Genomic DNA, 24,681 nt, shown 5'->3' on the forward strand with positions numbered 1-24,681 from the left:
CTAATATGTGTCACTTTGAGGATCTTGGGTATGTGGGATATGACTTTACATGGAACAATAATAGGGGTGGTGAGGCTAATTTTCAAGAAAGGCTTGACCGTTTTTTTTCTACTGTCGAGTGGAAAGAAATGTTTCCGGGGTCCTTTGTTACCCATCTTACGAAGAGACGGTCGGATCACCTTCCTATTTTACTTTGCTTGAAGAAAAAGATTGGAGTGCAGGAGAAGAGAAAAAAAAAAAAGAAAATGTATAGATTTGAGGAGATGTGGACTCGTGATCCGAATTGTGCTGAGATTATAGAGTCAGCGTGGTCTAAGGGAGGGGGAATTGATGCCAAGATTGGTGCTACTGCCTCTAATCTTTGATCTTGGAGCAGGGAGCAGTTTGGAGATTTTGCTCAAGAAGTTCGTGATTGTAAAGGTAGGATGGATTCGCTTATGAGGGAGGAGCAAACTGATGCCATCCTTGCCGAGATTAGAGCCCTTGATGATCGAATGGACGAACTTGAGACGAGGGAAGAGATTTACTGGCGACAATGGAGCAGACAAGAATGGATCACTAGTGGTGATAAAAACACAGCTTTTTTTCACCAAAAAGCAAAGCAGCGAGTTGCTAGAAACCACATTGCAACAATTAAGGATGAGGGTGGGATCTTATACGACAATGAAGACCAAATTTACTGAGGTTTTTGCTAGCTTCTATGAGAATTTGTTCACCTCTAGTAATGATGTCGAATGCGACCCTGTCATTGACAAAGTTTCTATGTGTGTGCCGTCCGATTTGCTCAGTACTCTTTCGGGGCATTTTCATAGGAAGGAAGTGAAGGAGGCCCTTGATCAAATGCATCCCACCAAGGCCCCGGGCCCGGATGGAATGTCTGCCATCTTTTATCAAAAGTATTGGGGTATTGTTGGGGAAGATGTGTGTAGTATGGTGTTGGGGGTGCTGAATAATGGTGAAGATATTGGCCCGTATAATAAGACTCATGTGGTTTTAATTCCAAAAAAGAAGACATGTGAGTCTCCTATTGATTTTAGGCCAATTAGTATATGCAATGTGGTGTATAAGATTGTGTCGAAGGTCCTAGCAAACCGGTTGAAAAAAGTTCTTCCTTTTATTATCAACGAAACTCAAAGTGGTTTTGTTCCGGGGAGGCTCATCACGGATAATATTTTAGTGGCCTATGAGTGTTTTCATTTTTTAAGGAAGAAGAAGACGGGAAAGAAGGGTTACATGGGGCTTAAACTTGATATGAGCAAGGCTTATGATAGGGTCGAGTGGAGGTTTTTGGAGAAGATGATGGTTAAGATGGGGTTTCCTCTTCACTTTGTGCGCCTTCTTATGGGTTGTGTGTCGTCGACCTCTTTCTCGGTGTTGTTGAATGGGCAGCCTTCTAGGTGGTTTTCTCCAAGTCGTGGTCTCCGTCAAGGTGACCCCCTCTCACCTTTTTTGTTCATCATTTGTGCCGAGGGTTTGTCGGCTCTTTTGAGAGATGCGGAGATGAAAAAAAGCATTCATGGTATTAAAATAGGAAGGAAGGTGGAGCCTATTAGCCCTAGAGCTTGTGAGGAAGAAGTTGATGAGGTTCTTGATATTCTCTCTATTTATGAAGCTGCTTCCGGACAAAAATTGAATATGGATAAATCTGAGGTGTCATTTAGCCGAAATGTAGAGCTTGCAAAGAGAAATTTGCTTCAAACGAAGTTAACCTTTAAGGCTGTTGATGACCATGAAAAATACCTTGGCCTTCCTACCTATGTAGGAGCGTCAAAAAAGAAGATTTTCCAATCCATTCAAGATCGTGTCTGGAAAAAGCTCAAGGGATGGAAGGAACGATTTTTGTCACAAGCGGGAAGGGAGGTGCTCATCAAAGCTATAGCGCAAGCTATTCCCTCTTATGCGATGCAGTGTTTTGCTCTTCCGAAAAGCATCCTCGAGGTTGTGGAAAAATTGCGTAGACAATTTTTTTGGGGGCAAAAAGGGGAAGAGAGAAAGCTAATGTGGGTAGCATGGGATAAAATGTACTACTCCAAAAAAGATGGGGGTATGGGTTTTAGGAATATGAAGTTTTTCAATGATGCTTTATTGGCGAAGCAAGGATGGCGTATTCTCACAAATGATCAATCCTTAATGGCAAAGGTTATGAAAGGGAAATACTTCCCTAATTCGACCTTCCTGGATGCCAAAGTCAGCCCTGCAGCAAGTTTCACATGGAAATCAATTTGTAATGCAAGATGGGTGCTTAAAAAAGGAGTGAGGAAAATGATAGGGAGTGGTGCTACTGTTGATATATGGAAGGACCCTTGGGTCCCTTCACTACCCGATTTCCGAATTGAAAGAACTAGCAGAGTGACTGAGCAAGGGCCGTATATGGTCAATGAACTGCTGAAAGAGGGGAGCTGGGATATTTTTACTTTGGAGAATTTATTCTCGAGAGTTGAAGTTGATGCTATAAAGAAAATCCCGACTTCAATGTATAATGCTGAAGACTGGTGGTCGTGGGTGCATTCCAAAAATGGGGAGTTTTCAGTTCGCAATGCCTATAATCTTTTGCTAAAGGATAAAAAACAAAATAGTGCCTCCTCATCCTTGCCTGCTATTGCCTTCAAATGGAGCAATTTGTGGCGTTCTGACATTCCACCAAAGCTAAAAGTCTTCGCTTGGAAGGCCTTAATGAATGGTGTGCCTGTGCGTGCTGCCCTGGTGAAAAAAGGTATGCATATTGATCCTGTTTGTCCTTTGTGTGGTGATAATGAAGAAACGATTCTCCATTTATTTGTGAACTGCTCACATGCTAGTATTGTGTGGCTGCAATCCCCTTTGAGAATGAATGTGAATGATTTTAGAGGGGATAATTTTAAGAAGTGGTGTTGTAACATTGCTGTGGTTCACAATGATATGAGATGGTGGAGTATTTTTTGGTGTATTTTGTGGGAAATATGAATGCTTGGGTGTTTGATAAAAAGAAATGGGAGAGGGGAGAGATAATCCACAAAGCAATGCAGCTTGCGTGCGAATGTGAAAAGACAGGGATAAGGGAGGGAAATGCTAGGGAAGAGCAAGATGATCTTTCAATATGGAAGAGCCCAAGTGCTGGCATTTACAAGATTAATTTTTGATGCAACTATCTTTGATGAGAACATGATTGGCCTTGGAGGTGTTTTAATTTCTAGACTATTCATTTCTTTGATTATAATTTTATTTGTTAAGTATTTTTAAATGGTTAATGCCCGTGATTGAGTTTTTGAAGCTATTCAATAGTTGTTTGGTGCATGCATAAAGGGATTTTATTTCTGTGGGTCTGCTAATTAACTAATTTGATATGTTTCAGTGTATCGGGTAATTATTTACGTAGTACTCGAGTATTTATTTACAGACAAAGATAAAGTTTATTTTTTTGAAATGAAAAAACCATTTTTTTTTCACTTTGAATCTATTTCCTATTTTACTTTTGGGTTAAATTTTGAGTAGATTAGATTTTTTTTTTGTTATATACCCAAGAGGTTAACGCTTCAATTGTGCATGTTTCAGGAGAGATGGAGTAGAGAACATCCCTATTTCTCTGAATTTGAAAAATGTTAAGCGTGAGGCAAATGTATCACCTATACGTCCGAATCCTCCTACACCTCAGTTTTTTTCAGCGCTCGTGATCCTATCAAGGCCACACCTTCAAAGGGACCATGGTCTAAGCTCATGGTATGAATTACTATTCTGTTACTAATGCCAATTCTTAGAATATGATCATTTGCTGCATCTTACACATTGTGTTCTCAATGCTGTTATATTCTTTCTTTTCAAGTTGTGAGAATTTTTTTTTGAATAAAAAGTTGTGAGATTAATCCAATGTTGTTACTTGATATTGCACAATACTGAATAAACCAAGCTATACTAGGCCGAATGTTGGCAATAAATTGAAGAGAATGAGTGTATTGTACCATCAATCTCAACATACTATCACGCTAATCTTTATTGCAGTAGTTGCCTGCTCTTTTATTGGCAAACCAAGTTTTGTTAGGCTCGATCCTCACACTATTTTGAGCTTCCTCCTGCTGGAGTTTTCCCTTGCCAAGCAACATAATTTCTGCAAAGTGTTTATCGGAATCCGCTTGAAAAGCTATATCTTACATAGTTACAAAATAGGAATTTTTATCCAAGAATTTAACATTTTGGCATATCTTATAATAGTTTTTTTCCCCTCTGCTGCATTGTACAAAGTATTTTTATCCAATGTCAAATATCTTGTTATAAGATATTAGTATACTAGCTTTTGCATTATACTACATTATAATTTGTAAGATATTGATATTGCTTATCCAAATATTGATATTGCTTTAAAAAATCAACACTATCTTACATTTTTATCCAAGGAAAAGCTTTCTATATGGAAAATTCTTGTAACAAATGCGACTTGAAGTGAGTAAAATGCCTTACATTGAGCTGGAGTACTAAAGAGAGTTTAGCTTTACGGTCTTTGTCTTCTTTCCTATATTGAGCTGGGTTGAAAATTGTGATCAGGCTACTGCTTCTTTCCTGTACAGAATGTTAAGATGTAGCCTGTGACATGGGGGTTTACAAAGGTGGAGTTAGTAATTCATTACAAAATTTCTTAATTTGAATCTTTATGCTGAGTGAGGCAATCTAAATCATTGTGTATATATTTTTAGTCCGATACGAATGGAAATATACTTAGATTATACTATGTACATAGAAATAACACATAACTCAGACAATCAAACGCTTTACTGTCTTTTGAAGTACTTGAACATGAGATTGTAGTTGCATCTATAATCTTTATATTTTTGGATTTGTGCTGTTATAGTTTAAAGTTGTGTTTGATGTTATCAGTTAGAGCACCTGGAGGTATGTATTATTGGTAAAAATTCTATTAATTAGTAAACTTTCTTAGCTTTGTCCTCCTTGAGCAATAGTGATGTGATCACCCACAAGCTTATCACTATGAAAGATGTCACTAAATTGATACGACTTTATGTGATTAGTCTGAGTTTCTTGTGGGGAAATGGAAGTTATAAGAAGTATTTTAAGATGATTTAGTACTCTCTGCAACAAATTTTTTGGTTAATTCCAATGTGGGTACATGTGGGCTTCAAACAATATCTGTGGATTATGAGCTACTGCTTTCTTTGTTTATGCTTTTCTAATTTTTTTTAGAATTTTTGCTACTTTGTATATGATTGAACACAATCAATGCTCACGGGGCATTAAAATAAGTATTCTGTTCTGAATATGGTTTTTTCCTTTTTAGAATTATGTACGGAATTGGAAGGATGAGTTTGGCTACATTTTAGCTGACATTTTGAAGCAAAGCAAAGTATAATAATTCAAGCATGAGATTTGATCTCGAGGCTAGGACATCTAGGTATAGCTGATTATGAGAATGATCATACTTTATATTTTTGGTCTGCTGACTTCTTTGTTAAATTTCAGTGCAAAAGAGGATGAGATCGAGTAGAAGGAACAAGTTCAAGCTATTCACCCTCTTATGGAGTGTGCTGCAGAATGTCAACCTCAGAATCCTCACCGTTCAAATGGGTAAGTTTTATCTTTAAGAGTTCATATTTTGAAGATAATCCTGAAATTAAGGTTTCATTTTCTCTACACAAGGTGCCTTTTGAAAACTCTAGGATTTATGTTCTGATTGTGTCATTATAGCTCATTTTAGTTATTCTGCAATATATTGAAGCACACCTCATGTTTTTAGGTCTCAAAATCTCTTTACGTTCTTCTAAGCTTCTACTTTGTTCACACTTGTGACCATGGGATCGCCATCAACTTGACAATTGGAATCCAACCTCATGTTGACAATTTTGCCCAAATTGGAGGCTATATATCAGGATTTCTATTTGGGTTCACGTTACTTTTATGCCCTCGATTTGGGTGGTTGGAGCGTCACAAAATGCCGGAACATCCGAACATGCTCGAGTGAAATTCAAATACTTGTCGTATGTATTGGTGTTACTACTTCCTGCTGGGTAAGTCTTTTCGTTATGATAAAAGTTATGATGCATTATTTTTTCAAAAACTTTAATGATGGGTATCGATTTTTCCGCAGAGATCATACATCATGTAGTTATATACATATGCCCTGTTTATGTCTTCTGTAAACTTTTAATGTTAGTTACATGTACTTTATGCTTTCCTCCTGATGACACTTAATAATAAATGACCTTTTAGGTGCATCCTGTTTAATTGGCATTAGCAAAGGAGTTAAATTTGCTAATAGATTACCGATCATACGCTTTACAACATTATATCACAAAGCTCTTTTAAAATAAATACTCAGCACAGCCAACTTGATTATCTACTATGAAATTTTCAATGTTCCATAAAGGAGTGCCTTTTATGAGATGTTGTGACGTCTCTTTATAGTATGAAATTTACTTGTTATATATTGCCATTTTGCTTTACCATTCTAATTAATATCCGTTGTTTTATTTATCCTGTCTGTGTAGTGTATACCACCCTTTCTTTAATTATATTATCATTTTTTTGTGGGTTAAAATATTAAAAATTATGGTGGTGGATAGATTGAAAGATTTAGAAGTATTGTAGGAGCTGATATGATGAAGAGTGAAGAGAGAAAAAAAAAAAGTATACTTGAAATAGAAACATGTTATGAAGTGTACATACTAGGTTATGTAAAGGAGCTGATAATATTTGAGGGATGAAAAGAGGGGTGAAATGAACAAAGGTCATGGAACATATAATATTGGGTTAATCAACTCAATTTTTTAATTATATTGATTATAATATTGTATTTGATTATACAAAGGTCACTTGTATAATATTGTTTTAGCCCTAAAATGAACAAAGGTCACTCATCATGTAATCCCAAAATAAACTTGAGACCTAGATTAACCTAATATTTGAGGGATGAAAAGAGGGGTGAAATTAAGAATGGAGTTGGTAATTTGTTGTTTCTTTTTGTCAAAACTGCAAGTGTTTGGGAATCACTCTAAGGATTCTGTTTATGGGTGTCTAAAGTGTCAAAGATCTATGATTTTTGTTTGAACTTAAAGAATATTATGCCTCAAAGGAAACTGGTATCCAAGAGTTTAATATTCTATTATATTTGTTGGTTTATCCAGGCAAATTTTTGGGTATTTTGCTGCTCTATATAATTCTTAGCAGATAGAGTATAATACATATATACCTTTAGCTGTTGTGTAATACTTTCTCTACAATTAAAATCTAATAATGCCTTCTGTTGTGTATTGCTTTATCTGTAGTTAGAATGTAATACATACCATCTTCTGTTGTGTAATGCTTGCTTTAAATACTACCTCTTACCTGGATTATATTGAAATTATGTATGAGAACTATACTTTGTTCAAGTTATGATGACTTACATTTGATTTTTAATTTCCAGAACAATCATGAGCACATATTTAGTATTCTTCGAATTTTAAAGGTGGAGCCATGGGGAAATTGGGCATGGTACTCTTCTGGTCCTTTTCTTTTCCATATTTGGAAGATTGTTATATGAAAGATAGAAACTATTTGTTCATTAGTTTAGAAAAGTTGCTTAATGGAAGATTAAAACTTGTGCCTTCTAACAAATTTCTTTTTATTATTTTAAGGTTGGATTATGAACTTCTGGAACTAGGTGAGCTAGGTATATATATATATATATATATATATATATATGTATATATATATATATATATACATATATATGTATATATATGTACATATATATGTACATACATATATATACATAGATATGTACATACATATATATACATAGATATGTACATATATATACATATATATGTATATATATATATATATATATATATATATATATATATATATATATATATATATATGCACTAGGAGTTGACTATAACTTTGCAATTTTATAAAAGAATGGAGAAAGAAAGAGTAAGTTCATTTTTAAGAGGCCATTTCTAGAGTGAAGTTGAGGATGATTATAAAATACGTTAAATATAATTACTAAAGAAGGTAAAATGGGGTAGGAGGCAATTAGGATTAAACTAACTAAAGTGTTCAAGCTGTAAAATAGGAGCTAGATGGAGACAAAGGTATCAAAAAGCTTTGAGGAAGAATGATAGGAAGGAGAAAAAAGATAGTAAAGATGGAGAAATATGCAAGAGAAGATACCAGACAATGAACGGGAAGGAAAAGTTGAAGAGAACTACAAGAAGAGTGATAAAAAGAGAAGATGGGAGTAGGATCAAGTAGGAATTGACTTTATAAGCCAAACCTAAAACAGAGAGAAAAGGCAATAAAAAGAAAAGCATTGTTAAAGCCATTTTTAAAGTATATTTCAGGAATAGATATTGAGCATTTTTACTTTGTAATTTAATTTTCTTTTCTTTAAATTTCATTGTCGTTTGGTAATTATTTTGTTGTTTTTGCTTCTTTTGTTGCAAGGCTTATCAAAATGATGGCCACATAAGCGTTTTTTTTTTTTTTTTTTTTTAAAAAAAAAAGAAATGGCTACATAAGCTAATTACATTTTCTTAAAGTAATTTGTTAAGAGGGAGGGAGAGAGAGCACTTACGAGGATCATTTAACAAAAAGAGTGATACCACTAAAGAAAGATCACTTAAGAAATTAAGAGAAATTAGCTTAGAAAAAGGTACTAAATTCCATATAAATATTATATATATATATATACATAGAGAGAGAGAGAGAGAGAGAGAGAGAGAGAGAGAGATAGAGAGAGAGAGAGCACTTAATAAAGATCACTTAACTTAATAAAGATTACTTAAGAAATCAGGGTAATTAACTTAAGAAACTCAGGGCAATTAGCTTAGCAGAGAGCCATAGAGAGAAGAAATACACTTAAGAAAATTAGGATAGATTGCATATGAGAGAGCGATAGGCCGATAGCGTTAAAGAAAGATCCCTTAAGAAAATCAGGTCAATTAGCTTAGGGGGGACACTTCAGAAATATCATTTAAGAAAATTAGGGAAATTAGCTTAGGAGAAAGAAGAAAAAAAAGACTACTTAAGAAAGATAACTTAACAAAGTCATGAAAATTAACTTAGGAAAACACAATCAACATAGGAAAATACTTACTAAAATACATTGCGACTAAGACGAAGATAGAGAAAGAGATATAGAGAGATAAAGAGAGAGAGAGAGAGAGAGAGAAAGAGAGAGAGAGAGAGACCACTACAGAAATATCACTTAAGAAAATTAGTGTAATTAGATTAGGAAGAGATTTACTGAAATGTTGTGGAGAGAGAGAGAGAGAGAGAGAGAGAGAGAGAGAGAGAGAGAGAATCAGAGCAAAGTTAGGAAATTGCAATTTGCTTAGGATAAGGCTTATTAAAATGTTGAACCATTTAAGATAATTACGTTTTCTTAAGGTTATTTCTTATGAAAGATCACTTGAGAATAGAGGTGCAAAACGCCCCACCCCCACTTGAATATCCATCTCCACCTAATCCCCAACAAATACCAGCCTAATCCCCACCCAAGACACACCTAATTTCCGTCTCTCAAATACACAATGCCACATAATTAATAAGGATTATAATATTAAAAAAAACATTCTTTTTTTTTTTTGAAGGGGGAAAAAAAACATTCTTAATATAACACAAATTTTTGTTTATAATATAAGTGTAGTACAAAGTATTATAATTTATATTTTATTTCACGTTATTATTTTATAAAATAGTATAAAAGTATATAGATTGTGGGTATGAGGTAGGGATGGGGATGGGAAGGCCAACATCCGCCCCGCCCCGCCCCATCGACATCCCTACTTGAGACATAGACGACCACTTACGAAAGATCAATTGAGAAAGAGAGAGATAGGGAGATCGCTTACGAAAAAGGACACATAAGCAAAGAAAGATCACTTAAGAAAATCAATTGACCACTTAAGAAAATCATGGAAAATAAAGGTAACTATTTTACGGTAAGGAGAGAGTAATAGAGAGATTACTTAAGAAGATCACTTAAGAAGAAAGCCCACTTGAGAAAATAAAAAAACCCCTAAAGAAAAATCAAGACAATTAGCTTAGAAGAGAGAGAAATACAACTTACAAAAGATCATTAAAAAACTCAGGTCTATTAGCTTAGGAAATAGGCTTACTGGAATGCGCACGAGGAAGAGATAAAGACTACTTATGCAAGATCACTTAAGAAAACAAGACAATTAGCTTAGGAGAAAGAGACCACTTAAGAAAGATCTTTTAAGAAAATCAGGTCAATTAGTATACGAGAGAGAGAGAGAGATCACTTAAGAAGAATGAAAAAGGGCAATCAACTTGGAAAAGCACAATTAACTTAGGAAAAAGTTTATTAAAATGTTTAAGAAAACACAATTAATTAACTTAAGAAAAAAAAATCAATTTCCTTATAATAAAGGGCAAGCTAACATAAATTGACTTTATAATATCAACAAAACCATCAAAACAATTTGGATATAATTATAATACCTGCAAAATAAAAATTGATACATTTAGTACTTCCTAAATGCTAGAGAAAGATTACTTAAGAAAAGAAATATCGCTTTAGAAAAAGGAACACTTTAAAAACAAAAAAGAACACATAAGAAAATCAATAGACCATAAAAAGCACTTAAGAAAATCAAGGAAAATAGCTTAGAGAGAGAGCAATTAAGAGATATCACTAAAATAAGTTAGGGAAATTAGCTTAAGAAAACTCTTTTTACCTAGGAAAAATGCTTATTGAGAGAGAGAGAGAGAGAGAGAGAGAGAGAGAGAGAGAGAGAGAGAGAGAGAGAGAGAGAGAGGACCACACAACAAATATCACTAAAGAAAAATATGGCAAATAGCTTAAGAGACCAAAAAAAAGAGCCCACTTTATAAAATCGGGTCAATTGGGTTTTGAGAGAGAGAGAGACTAATTAAGAAAGATATCATTAAAAAAAATCAAGGCAATTAGCTTAGAATAGAAAAGGAAAGACCACTTAAGAAAAAGAACTTAAAAATTCAGGGCAATTAGCTTACAAAAACACAATTAGCTTAAGAAAATGCTTACTAAAATGCGATAGATATAGAGGGGCAGAGAGAGAAGGGGAGATTCACTTAAGAAATTCAAAGTAATTTTCTTAGGAAAAGACTTACTAAAATGCTGGAGCATTTAGGCTAATTATGTTTTCTAGAGAGAGAGAGGGAGAGAGAGAGAGAGAGAGAGAGAGAGAGAGAGAGATCACATACAAAAGATCTCTTAAGAGCGAGGGAGAGTGACCACTTAAGAAAGATCATTTGAGAGAGACAACTTAAGAAAGATCGCTTAACAAAAAGAGAGAACCCACGTAAAAAAAAAACACTTAAGAAAAAAAGAGAAATTAATTTTGGAAAAAAGAGTTACTAAAATGACACTTCCTTCGTTTCCTTTTACTTGCAACACACCTCTTAGGCACGCAGTTTTAGGAGATGATTAGTGAGGGTAAACGAGCGATTTTTATCAATATAATTTTTACACGAAGATTAGAATAGGGTTAAGTATCATTTGTAAAAATTATAATGAATAATTTATCCGTTTACATTACATAAACCCGACCTCAAAACACGTGCCACAAGGCTGTGTTGCAAGTAAAAAGAAACGGAGGAAGTATAAAGAAAGAGAGACCACTTGAAAAGATCACATAAGAATAAAAATCACTCAAGAAAAAGAAAATCACTCAAGAAGAAAAGTCGCTTAAGAAGAAATACCACTTAAGAAAATCGGGGCAATTAGCTTAGGAGATTAAGGAAATTAGATTAGGATAGGGAGGGAAATAAAGAGTGAGTGAGAGAGACCACTTAAGAAATATCACATAAGAAATTTAGGGAAATTAGCTTAGGAAAAAGGCTTACAATAATGCGAGAGAGAAAATGAGACAACACAAGAAAGATCACTTGAGAAAATCATGGCTTATCTTAAGAGAGAAAAAGAGTGAGAGGTCACTCATAAGAAATCAATTATGGAAATGAGATTATTAGCTTTGTAGGGACAAGAGAACAATTAAGACACATAAAATAATCAAGCCAATTAACTAAAAATAGGAAGAGAAGGAACACTTAAGAAAATTAGGACAATTAGCAGGAAAATACTATTAGCTTAGGAAAAAGCTTACGAGAGAAAGAGAGAGAGAGAAATATCACTTAAGAAAGATGGCGGGTAATTAGAAATAGGGAGAGAAAGACCAATTAAGAAAAATAGCGCAATTGACTTAGGAAATTAGAATAAAGGGTACACAACAACAATGAGGGAAGAAGAGAGATGAATTTTTTTTAAAACAAGTGATAAAAGAATAAGGGAAGCTAACATGAATTGATTTTATTATTAACATTAGTTTATTTGACAAAAAAGTGAATTGTGTTAAAGAGAATTTTATTTTGTATTAGCAAAAAATCAAACTTAGCATGCTTTAGCTTACTTCTTTCTAATATAATGATATAGGTTATTTGTTTTTTATATGATGATTTTTATCAAATCACTGAGTGTTATCAGACCTAGAATTTTAAAAGAATTGTTATTTTGAATGACGCATCAAATTATTGAAAATCTAGCAAAAAAAAAATTGTAAATTAAAGTTACTTTTAATCATAATAATTTAAATGCATACATAGTTTAATCACTTTCCAAACAATAATGGGAGAAGCTCCTTTTTTTCAAGGTTTAAATGTTTCCCTATTACAATGGCCGTAATAATTAAAATGCGTAAAAAATTTAGACATTTCACAAACATAATAAACATGTAATAATACCACTATATAAATATTTACGGACAATTATCACTACCATTGGGGGATTGCGCGCGAAGCGCGCGGGGCCACAACTAGTAAGTGTTAAAATATAAAACAACTCATAATATTTTATTGGTTTATTTTCACTTTCAGTGTTTAATATTTATATTTTTATATGCATTAAGCTATTTTTATTTATATTAAATATTAATATTATTTTTTTTAATATTACTAATTAGTTACATTCAACAATTTTTTAAATATATTTAGTTTAATGTATGTTGGGTATCCGAGTACCCAATCGGTTTTTGTTCCAAAAAATTAAGAATTGGAATTGGAACTGGTTGCAATCGGGTCCTTAAATTATTACCCGGAATTGGAATCACCGGATCCAATTCCAATTTCGGACCCGCCGGTTCCGATTCCTATTCCGGGTACCCGGAATTTTTGCTCACCACTTAGTGAGATAGCTCAATGAAACGAAGTATATCATATATCAATACTCCCTCCGTGTTTTTTTAAGTGTTACACTTTTCATTTTCGCCCGTGTTTTTTTTAAGTGTTACACTTCCTTTTTTGGCAAAAAGCTACATTAAAATATTATATCTCTCTCCTCTAATGGTCCCCACCAAACCCACTACTACTTTTTTTATTATATCTTTCATCTCACATTCATTACTTTTCAATAAACTATTAACCCTACTATCTTTCTTTTACATTTTTTTAATACTCCAACTACCCCACTTACCTCTTATTTTATTTAAGTCAATTAAATTGCCTAAAACTATGTGCCGGTCAAACTGTAACACTTACAAAAAACATGGAGGGAGTAACATAATACTACAACAAACACCAGGAATGACACATGTCACTTCCTGGTGTCGTTTTTCCCTCCAAAAACTACTTTCCTAAAATAAATATATTATAACTTGATTTAACTTTTTATATTTTTTTTGATTGACACCTTATTTAAGACAATAAAGTTATATATACTTAATTTATACTCCCTTCGTTTTTTTTTAATTTTATTTACATCACTTTCCTTTTATGGGTGTTATTTTTTATAAATGCATCACTATATTTGGTAAATTTATACTATATTTTATTATTTTTCTCTCTTACTTTAAACTTCACTCAAATTATTTTGTCATTTCTCTCTCTTCCATGGTACCCACTTAAAGTAATAAAAATATTTATCTTCTCTCACATACTTTTCTTTCATGGTGACCATCTTACTTTTATTATAATAATTTATTCACCCACTCACAATATTTTATTACTCTCCTAAAACTTTGTGCATTCTCAAGTATGCAAATAATAATAATAAAAAAAAACAGAGAGATTATATCTATCTATAAGTATCTATAACCCTTATAAAAGCCAAATTGGGTGGAGGAATTTTTACTTTTAGCAAATCCCTTATGAACAGTGCTTGGACGCTTATACCCTGCACTTTTTTCTTTTTTTCTTGGCGAATGCTTTCCTTCCCTTTTTCCCCTCTTCAATCTAATCTATCTAATATATATATATAAAGGGGAGTTTTTTCTCGAGATTTTAGAGAGCCACGTAGGATTTAATTTTTTCAGCGAGCCATGTAGGATAATAAATTTTAGTGGTAGCCAATTAAATACGAGATTATTAATTTCTTTTATAATTAAATAATTTAAATGACACGTAAACAAAATTGGCGAATGAGATTTTTCAGTTTAAATTAATTAAATATAAAATATTATCTTTTGATATCAGTAATTTTATCTAAATATATAACAAATTTTAGCACATGAATATATATTAAAAAAATATTTAAAAAATTCAAACAAACCGTGTATCGCACGGGCTTCATCTAGTTTCTTTTTTATTTTTGATTTTGTTTTTTTGTCTTTTCCAGCCTTTAATTTGTCAGCTTCATTATCCTCTATTCCTGACCTCTACGGGGCGTTTGGAATGTGGGAATGAGAGTTTGGGAATTAAAGTATGGGAATGGGATTGGGAATACAGAAAAATATGACAATACTTTGTTTGGGTAGTGGATAAGAACACATGGGAAATAAATAACAAAAATACAAAATTACCCTTACTAATCTTTCTCCTCCATTTTTTTCATTAATGGCAAAAATGTCATTTACCACTTATTCTCATTCCCACCCATTTATTACCTACTCTCCCTAAGGTAATAAAATGGTAGGAATTCACCCCGTTTAATCCCAATCCCATTCCCTTCTTTAATCCCAATCCCATTTAACAAACAAGAGATTTTGTTTTATTTGGGATTAAAATTCCCATTCCCACCCTCAATTCCCATTTACCAAACACGGAAACACCCCCCTATTATTCACTTTTTCGGGTTTCCCCCCTCTCCTCTCTTTCACGATCATCCGTTCATTTGCTCAGCTCCGGTGACCCAGCTCAGAGAAGAAGATTGCAGTGGCAGCCACGATAATGGAAGGGTTCCATCCTCCAGCCAATTGTTTCTCTCCTTCAGATCTTATAGTTAGGGTTTTGATTTGGTATTTAATTTTTTTTCCCTTCTTAATGAATTATACAATTTGGGTTTGATTAACGTAAGTTACGAATTTTGACAAACTTTAGATCTGAATTTTATTCTTTACTAACATGATAAATAAAAAAAAAAAAAAAACAGTCGAAGCTCTGAAATCGCAGCTCCGCCGTCTCAACATCCGCGAATGTCAGGTATACCGCTTTGTTCGTCAATCTTTTGTAATTTTTATTTGGATTTGTAATGATTTTAATCAGTGTTATTATGTGTTTGTTGATGATTTGTTGATTTTAATTTTGTTTTTGTGCATTAGATTTTTGTGATTCTCAAGTTTTGGATGTATGCTGCTTTTGGAGGATGCCAGGTGATTTTGGGTGGCAGCGGTGGTATAGGAGGAGGTTACTTTCTCTCCTCAATCCTTTGTTATCTCAGGTAATTTGCAGACCTAATTTCTTTTCGTTATTTTACTTTGATTTCCTGCATTTTGGTCCATTTTTTGATTGATTGGTTTGATTTTTAAATTTCATCTTTGCTGACTAATTTGTCATTGTGTTGCAGTAAATTTGATTAATTGTAAGTTATAGGTAACTATTTTCGTTCTTCCCCTGTTTTCTTCTCTAATTCCAACTCCCATTTTTTTGGATCTAACATTCTGAATAAACCCCATTAATGTACAGGTACAACTAATGCTAAAAGGTCAGATGATGTTAAAGAATTACAGATCAGTGTCAAGGTATAATCTTTCTTTCATTTTTCTGATTTTGAGTTCAAATATTATTCTCATATGCACAGTATTTACAAAGTATTTTCTGATCTTTAATTGAAGGTGTAATTATTTTGTTGTTGGGTTTGCAATTTTTTATTGGAAATATGATGCTAAGTTTGTTACTGCTTATTGAATTGATTGAAATTAAATGATGTTAGTTTTGCTGAATGAAATTGTTTGATGGGTTCTTAAATTAGTTTTGGGTAAAATTGATAGCCTTTTGAATTGAAATTTAATTAGACTAAGTAGATGGATTTGTGTGTGTCCTATCAACAGGTAATTATAACAGAAGCTTCAAAGGTTATTCGAGATGCTGGAAAGAAGATGAACCTTATGTCTTCTTTGAATCAGAGGATTGCTTCTTCAAGACCACCATCCAAGAAGTGGAAGGTATGTCAATAATGGGAAGATACTTAACACAAGTGACTTTGCTCAAAATCTTGAGAACTGACACGCCTGACACCATAGAATTTTTCCTTCAGCAACAATGAACATGATGTCTAGCAGTCTCTGCATTGCCTAATCTATGTCAAAGATTTATAGTAATAAATGGCACTAATGTTTTAATGTTTCTTGATTGTCAAGTCCTTGTACACTCTTAAACCAGTTTCTAAAGATCTGGTTTTCAGTTTTTCACTCATGTCACTGATAAATATGATAATGTGAGACTTGGGTGTCCACTATGTTTAGTCAGAGGGAACTCTAGAAGCTAGGAATATTTATTGGAGAGAAAAGTTGTCCCTTCATAAGAAATCAGATTTGTTACTTTATCTGCAATGTCTAATCTCATCTTATGTCCTCTTGTGAGAAAAACAAGACTCTTTTAAGGTTTGGGTTATGTGAAGAAGTTAGCATGTGAGAGAGAAGTTCATAACAACTGTATCTTTTTGTTTCGAGGTGAAGATAATGGTTGTTTTAGTTTAGCGATCTCCTGATGGGTGATGTTGCTGCCTTCTCATCAGTCCCGACTCCTGAGCACCTCCTCCCAACATGACATGTGACTCTTTCCTTATTGCGGTTATACCTTCCTTCAATCACAGCCCAAACTAATCCCCTACCCTACTGACCCCAAACCTTTCTCACCCCACCCAAACCCACAAAAAAAAAAAAAAAAAAAAAGCGAAAGAATTTAACAGGCTTCACTTCCTGCTGTCATGTAACTGGAAGAAACTGTTCTGAAAGAGGAGAATAAATGGAAATTAATTACGCTAGGGGAGATTGAAGAATGTTGATGCACATCGTATATGGTAACATAATAGGAAAATTGTCTCATAAGCTAAAAGTTTAGTGAATTTTGTATATATTGTCATTTGGTGAGTCAACTTTCTTTGTGGAAATCATCAATGTCAGAGTTGTAGTATGTTTAAATGCAAGAATTGCTTAATTGAGGGAGGGTAAGAGGGTAGGATTTAGATGGATATGTGAGGTTGTTTATACTTTATAGCTAGGACATGGGTTTTTCAGGACGAGTCTCAGTATTGGCTTCCAAATTACTATGTACGAAGTACTACAGTAGAATCTTCAATCGTAGAGAAAGTGGGATCAATAATGAGCTTCTTGTTAACTTGTATTACTTGTTGCTAGGAGAATAGGATATGGTTGATATAAATATATAATGATATATAATATAATCCATTTATCAAGTGCTTTTTGCCGTAGAGATGGGTGGACCATTGGATTTAGACTATCTTGTTTAAGCGAATTGAGATGTGACGATTTGATTTGATGTTGTGTAGTATGATCAAGGCCACAAAATAATGTCAACACACACAGAAACACCATGTTATTTGTCTTAAAACAGAATAATGTCACTATTTCCCGAGTTTGGGGTTTTCGTCTTCAAGCTCCCTTCCTATGGTTTCGAAGTCGCCGTTTTTTGGGGTTTTCTCTGGATTTAATAGGGTCAGCCTCTAATTTCGTTTCCATTTTCTTAATTTTTGATCTGACTTTTGATTTTAATCTTTCGCTCTTTTCATCGTTTTATTTTTCAGGACGATGAGCTTCGGAAACAGTTCGAGGCTACACAAAATGACTGGTAGATATTCATCTTTTTTGAATTTGTACTTCAATTTTTTTGTGTGCTATTGGTGTGCTTATGTTGCTCATTCTTCAAGAACTGAAAATTGATGTCACATGCTTAGAGTTCAGACTCCCCAAATAAAACATTGTAACTTTTATGTGTGTTGATTACTCTATTTCTATTTGAGTATATTTTGTGCGATTGCGCCTATAGCTTAAGTGCTTGTTTTATTTAAAAACTTCTATAAATCAGAATTTTCATATAACTAATGAGGAACATTTTGTCATTTCTACCAAGCATATAAGCCAGGGTTGTGAAATTTTGGTGCCATGATTCAGTTTTACCTTCCTCCAAACCCCAAGAGTGGTAGTTGTCTTGTTGGTTTCCGGCTTTGTGATTTTGCTTGCTTAAAATTGTTAGGAGATTTATTGATCATTGTTTTGCCTTTCCTATTCTGGAATTAGAGGTACCAACCCTGGAATACCTACCTTTTCTCCGTTATGTGCTGCTATTCTGCTAAGGTATTGCTGATTTTAATCATTACTCTGTTATGGTCATCATATAGGTTTGTCAATATTGCCAGCAGCAACCTGATAATTCAACATGTTTCGTTTGTCAAACCTTAGAGAATTTGTGGATATGCGTAATATGTGGTTTTGTGGGTTGTGGAAAGTAATAACTCTTTTTCTGCTATGAGAAAATTTTTGCATTGTATAACGACTATAACCCCGAGTTTCAACTTTCAAGTAGCTAATGCTAAGAAACTGTTATCATTATTCAAATGGCCAAAGGAATTTCAAGAAAAAAAAAATCAAAATAAAAACATCAAACAATATATGTAATATACCTGTCAAATAGACAAGATATTCTAATTGTTAAATTTTTTGACCAGGAAGCGTTTAATCCAGGTATAAAGAGGGCCATGCTATTATGCATTGGAAAGAAACACAGCACTGTTATTCCTTGGACTTGGAAACTAGGCGTGTTTGGGACTATGTTGGTGACAACAATATGCACCGTTTAATACAGTCCAAAACTGACGGGAAGTTGGTTGAGGCGTTGAGCTTAATGTTCCTTGTTCACATGCTATGCATGGCTGTGGAAGCTGTGAATGTAGTGGGGATCCTGGAAGAAACGATGCTATTGTAAATAGTAAAGTTGAAGCTGTATGTTTTTTTTTTTTTTTTTTTTTTTTTTTTTTTTTTTTTTTTTTTTGTTTTCTTAATTTAAAGCTATAGATCTTTGGTTTGTTGCTACAAATTGCAGAGATTAAATTTCCCTGCACTTGGTTATCTTACCAGATCGTAAATGAATACAATGAGCTTCTTTCCACACAGCTTGAGAATCAGAAATTGGTGAGGCAACCTAATGAATTTGTTTGCTATGTCTTGTGCATTGTTCTTTGTGAAATGATAATTGTGAATTTTTTAACCGTTTCTTGATCTGACTAGATCATTATCTTGGTTTGTATTTGCTGTATTTTGAATCTTTGTTGCAAGAGATTAAAGAAGAGACTGAAAAAGATATAGCTGAATCTGTTGGCAAGGCTGTGAGCTTGAAATTGCAGAAATTGCAAGCAAAATTAGATAGATGTATCAAAGAAAAGAAATTTCTGGATGATGTATGTGTCTGCCTCAGGTTCTGGCTAATAGCTGGATAGATTTCTTGTGCTAGCTACTGTCATCTATGAATATATTTGTTTATATTTTGGGCGGTTTTATGAATGTAGGAATTTTAAAAATGTCTATGATAATACTGTTGTTTTCTTTGGGTACCGTAGGAGTGTGTGGAGAATGATGTTGAGTTCTTATTTGAGGTTAATATTTTTTTAATATTTATTTTATTTTTTTTTAAAAAATAAAATATATTTCATGTTGTTTTGGAGCTTGATTATTGTGTTATTAAATTTGTAATTGTATTGATTATTGTGTTATTAACTCAATTTCAGAATCTCGAGTTTGGAACACCCCCTCAGTTTTGCCAAGCTGCCTAGCATGGTCATTGTTCACAAGAGGTTTTCATAGTAGAGGATATGGGATGGGGGCTCGATGGATTGAAGGAAGCCGGTGCATCACATCAAACAGTTGTAGGTCAGTAAGCTGTATATCTATATTGTCCTTGTTCCGTCTTTCTCCATATCTTTAGATTAGATCAAAATACTAGCTATAATGTTTATGACTCGCCTCAACCTTTCCTGCTTAAATCTTACCCTTCCAACTTACTTCCTTAAATTGGTGGTTTGTATACTAAATATCTGTCTAGAATGGCTAATTCTGTGGGCATTAGCTATATCATTGCCATATGAACAACTCTAACTAGCTCTGAATGGATGTCAAGATAAATTCTTTGAGCCCTAACCCTTTTTAAACTGCTCAATAGTGTTGATTTTATGCGTGTGTGTTGATTTGCTTTGGGTGTGTGTTTGCAGCAAGATGACGAAACTTCTCTCATGGCAGCAAGAGGGTTTTAATATCTGGTTGATGAATAACACTTTCTTGTGGATGAAGAAGATGTTGATGTATTGTTCTTTGTTTTTTTCTATTGATTTTTGATGTTCTCTCTCTCTCCTGATTTTAACTATTGATTGTATCTCTTGTTTTTTGGTAAAACACTTTTTAATGATTTGTGGTTGCAGATCAGAAGAAAATAAAAGGGACCATGCCTCACTAATCACTATCGACCTCACCCAAATCACTAGGACTCTGTAAGATTTTAGTTTTTTATTTGTTAAGTTTGTGTAAATGTTTTACCTTCAATTTCATGATGAATACTTACTGTGCTAATCTGCTTTGTACACTATATATACACTGATTTCCAGAGGGGATAGGAGGTGCTTCACAAGAAAATCATTGATCTGGAAAAGCAAATTGATCAGAGGCAAGCATTAGAGTTGCAGATAGAACAATGGAAAGGAGCTGCTCAAGTTATGGAACTTATGGGAAGGGATACTGAAACCAAGAAAAAGATGGAAGAAATCAATGAAGAGCTGAAGGAAAAGGTAGAGAACTGGAAGGTATAGAGGCTCTAACTCAGGCTCTGGTAGTTAATAAGGAAAGGAAATGCAATGATGAGTTGCAGAAAGCTCGCAAGGAGTTGAATACTGTAAGTGTATAATTCTGTTAACTATCAAATGGTGAAGTCCGTGCTTGTGTGTTAGTGCTTAAAGCTTGAAATTCTATATTTATTGTAGGGGTTGAAGGAGAGGAAAGCTGTCCCTGCTAACTCCTCTTCATGTTGGTGCGGCTACAACAATGTTGAGATTGTTGAAATTTTGCTAAATTGGTAGGGATTAGACTTTAGAGAAGGTTGAAATGGAAGCCAAGAATATGGTATGGCTTTGTGCACTTTGGTTAAATGTGCAAGAGTGCTAATATTGCAGCGAGTTGTAAACTTTTTTGTTATTTCAATCTCTAATAGTACTCTGATATTTGCAGTATGGCGAAATTCCAATTACACATGGCAACAAAGAATGGCTGCAATGAAGCTGCTAAGCTGCTTCTTTCTCATCGTGCTTTTGTGGAGGCTAAAGCCAATGTAACCTGCCTTTTCTCTCTCCATTTGTTATATGGTTACTAATATAATGCTGAGGACTTGGTAAACCTGCTAGAATTTGTAAGACCTCTTACTTATGTCTGTGCAAATGGAATGATGTCCTTGCATCTTGGTGTTTGGCATTAACTTCGATCAAATAACTGCTCTACAGTGAATACCTTGCTTGAGTATGATGCTGATTGCAATGCTAAGGACGACGTGGGTCAATGGACACCATGCTTAAATATTCAAAACTCAAGTTTATTTTAAATGCTAGCTGGCTAATATTCAACAATTTTCTTATGTTTCTGATGCAGGATATCCTGACCCCTCTAAATCATCTGCACTGTGTCCTGGTAGTGAGAAATTGCAGAAAATATTAAAGCAATATCTGGAGGAGCAGAGGAAGCACAAAGCCCTTGAAACTTGTAGTCTGACAATATCTAAGATGGATGAACTTGAGTGTGAATTGTCAAACATTGTGGGTTTAAATGACCTCAAATTGCATAGATTAAAGAAGCTGAAGGGAGGGGGGGGATTCTTTTTGTGGATGAAGCCTACCGTCTTATACCAATGCAGAAATCAGACGATAAGGATTATGGGTGGGAGGCTTTGGAAGAGATGATGTCAATAATGGAAAATGGGAAGATAGTGGTCATATTCGCTGTGTACAGCTATGAAACGGGTAATATGTTCCAATGAAGGATTTTGTAAAAGGGTGACGAAGTTTTTCTATTTTGATGATTTTAGTTCTAAGGATCTTGCCAACATTATCCATGTAAAGATGAACAGCCAAGTTGAAAGTAGCTTATTATACGGATTTAGGTTACATTCTCTCTGCACTTTGGATACTATTGCAGAATTGAGAGAGAAACCATTGTAAAGCAACGCCAGGAAATGAATGGTGGTTTGATTGATCCATTGTTGGTTAATGCTTGGGAGTATTTGGACCTTAGGCTTAGCTTTGATTGTATGGACTCAAATGAGTTGCTGACAATAACTTTAGGTTGTGTTTGGATACTCACATTTCATTTGAAATCACTGATTTCAATTCCAGAATTTCAATTTCTAGAATTCAATTCCAAGTTTCATGTTTGGCAAATTAAGAATTTCAAATTTGGAATTTCAAATTCCAAAAACTTGTTTGGGAAAACAAAAAATTTCAAATCCTAGATTCAAGCTAAAACGATAATACACTTCATCAGCAACAAAATTGATTTCTTTTTCCACCAAATTTCAGAATTCGTTTTTGCTTTTCGCTTTTTTTCCAAAATATAAACTTTTGCACATGAATTTAATCAACTCAGAGAATTAAAAAAATTAGAGAAAAAAAAAAGAAATAAAGAAGAACAAGAAATCTGCCGCACAAATTAAACAAATTGAAACTACAACAAAATTGAAGCATGAATTTGGGGAAAACTTAACAATAGAGAATCCCTAATTTCATCAAATTGACAAAATTAAACCAAAAATTAGGGGAAAAACGAAAGCTTATCAAACAAATTAAAAAGAGAGGAGGTTTGAAGAGTAGAGAAATTCAAAAGCTAATTCATGGGAGGATTAAGGTGTGCTTTAATGGAGGATTCAAGGTAAGCTTCAATGGCAAAGAGAGCACAAAAGCCACTACAATGGAGGATTAATTGACAAACACCGACAGAGGAGATCGAGAAAGCTCAGTATTTCCTTTAATGGAGAAGAACATTTACAGTAGAGAACTCACGATCTTCATGGAGGAGAGAGAAAATAGGAAACCCATCCATAGGAGAGAGAATTTGAGAAATTAGGAGAGAGGGTTGGGTTTTTTTTTAACTGTTGGAATTTCAAATGACACCTTTTAAGTTGGAATTTAAATTCAATCAAAATTAACTTTTGTTTCAAAACCTTGGAATTGGGCCAAATCCAATTCCCAAATTCAGAGTAAATCCAAACAGTGTAATTGGGCCAAATCCAGAATTTCATTTTCCAAACAGACCATTAGAGGATTTAGAGGCACGCCATCAATCTCTGTCGCAATGAGCGATCTGGACCAAACTAAGGAGGGATTATCCATAGCTAAGAAGCTTTAGTTACGAATAGTTAAGGGCATAGGGATCATGATCAATGTTTCGTTGTTCATCAATTTTCTTCCTCAATTGTTTTGTACGGAGTAATAGAGTTGTTGATCACTCAATCACTCCTCTGTCCTTGGTCTTGCAGGAAACCATTCTTGAGTCTTTTTTTTATTTTTGTGTGTAATTGATTAATACATAGTTAAGTACGTAGTATAATTGATTGTAAGATTAATACATAGATAATTTTGTAATAAATCAAGTTTTTGTATAAATGAAGCGATTATTGATTCTTTTGCACTGTCCTTCACTCCGTCCCAAGCAATTTATTTTGGAAGTTTAATGAATGAGCCTTGCCCACAACACAATGTAAAAGAATAGATCTCCTAACACCTTAGTTTAGCATGTCGTGTCACAAATTTCACAATGTAAAGTTTCAAAGAACAAGTGAAATAAGCTATAGGAGTTGTACTATTCAATTTCCATAACCGAATTATATCAGTTTGGATTGGATTGGATTGAATTCAAATTCGATTTAGATTCGGTTTATATAATCCAAAAGGTGCGGGTCAGCGTCAATAAAATTAAATATGATTGGCAAAGTTTATGAATTTTGGTCAGAAGTACAATATTAGGGCCTGTTCTCTTACGTTGAAAATTAGAGCTTGTTCTCTTACGTTGAAATTCAGTTCAGCTCAGCTCAGGTCAATTTAGTTCCTAATTTCCTTCTCTTGTAAAATACTCCTTCCGTTTTTAAATACTTGCTCCATTTCTCCTAAATGCGCGGAGTTTTAGGAGAAATTGGAGAAAGTAATAAAATATGGAGGTAGTAGGGTTGGTGGAAGAATAAAAAATGTAGAAAGCAAAAGTAGTGGAGAGAGACTGTATATTGGGTCCACTAGGTGAGAGAAATTAATTAAATATTGTAAAAGCTTACCAAATAAGGAAATGGAGCAAGTATTTAAAAACGACCGCAAATGGAAAGTGGAGCAAGTATTTAAAAATGGAAGGAGTATTCAGTTCAGTTCAGTTCAGTTCAGCTCAGTTCAGTTCAGTTCAGCTCAGTTCAGTTCAGTTTAGTTCAGTTCAATTCAGTTCAGCTGAGTTCAGTCAATGAGAACAG

General features: G+C 33.9%; 2 protein-coding genes across 2 annotated transcripts; both read left to right on the plus strand.

The window, feature by feature from the left end:
• The first annotated feature begins 456 nt into the window (after window positions 1-456).
• On the plus strand, window positions 457-5,944 carry LOC145603929 (uncharacterized). The gene is made up of 5 exons (XM_081659897.1): window positions 457-2,906; window positions 3,532-3,696; window positions 4,820-4,860; window positions 5,446-5,540; window positions 5,720-5,944. The coding sequence occupies exons 1-5, from the start codon at window positions 457-459 to the stop codon at window positions 5,942-5,944; spliced, it is 2,976 nt and encodes a 991-aa protein (XP_081516023.1).
• Window positions 5,945-15,863: 9,919 nt separating this feature from the next.
• Window positions 15,864-22,584, plus strand: LOC145603762 (uncharacterized). The gene is made up of 12 exons (XM_081659746.1): window positions 15,864-15,926; window positions 16,236-16,349; window positions 17,951-17,994; window positions 18,888-19,145; window positions 19,246-19,334; window positions 19,928-20,069; window positions 20,408-20,497; window positions 20,615-20,683; window positions 20,798-21,081; window positions 21,170-21,308; window positions 21,414-21,513; window positions 21,828-22,584. Exons 2-4 carry the CDS (start codon window positions 16,284-16,286, stop codon window positions 19,126-19,128), a joined length of 351 nt encoding a protein of 116 aa, XP_081515872.1. The 5' UTR covers window positions 15,864-15,926; window positions 16,236-16,283; the 3' UTR covers window positions 19,129-19,145; window positions 19,246-19,334; window positions 19,928-20,069; window positions 20,408-20,497; window positions 20,615-20,683; window positions 20,798-21,081; window positions 21,170-21,308; window positions 21,414-21,513; window positions 21,828-22,584.
• Window positions 22,585-24,681: the final 2,097 nt, after the last annotated feature.

The sequence above is a fragment of the Chenopodium album genome, chromosome 22, assembly GCF_948465745.1.
Source record: "Chenopodium album chromosome 22, dcCheAlbu1.1, whole genome shotgun sequence".
Lineage (NCBI taxonomy): Eukaryota > Viridiplantae > Streptophyta > Magnoliopsida > Caryophyllales > Amaranthaceae > Chenopodium > Chenopodium album.

Bases quoted from the DNA above. Each gene is read 5' to 3' on its own strand.
- LOC145603929 (XM_081659897.1), top strand. From the start codon at position 457: ATGCCATCCTTGCCGAGATTAGAGCCCTTGATGATCGAATGGACGAAC. The intron at 2,907-3,531 runs GTGGAGTATTTT...TGCATGTTTCAG, and splicing joins GTTCACAATGATATGAGATG to GAGAGATGGAGTAGAGAACA. The intron at 4,861-5,445 runs GTATGTATTATT...GTTAAATTTCAG, and splicing joins ATCAGTTAGAGCACCTGGAG to TGCAAAAGAGGATGAGATCG.
- LOC145603762 (XM_081659746.1), top strand. From the start codon at position 16,284: ATGAACCTTATGTCTTCTTTGAATCAGAGGATTGCTTCTTCAAGACCA. The intron at 16,350-17,950 runs GTATGTCAATAA...TTTATTTTTCAG, and splicing joins CACCATCCAAGAAGTGGAAG to GACGATGAGCTTCGGAAACA. The intron at 17,995-18,887 runs GTAGATATTCAT...CGTTTAATCCAG, and splicing joins GAGGCTACACAAAATGACTG to GTATAAAGAGGGCCATGCTA.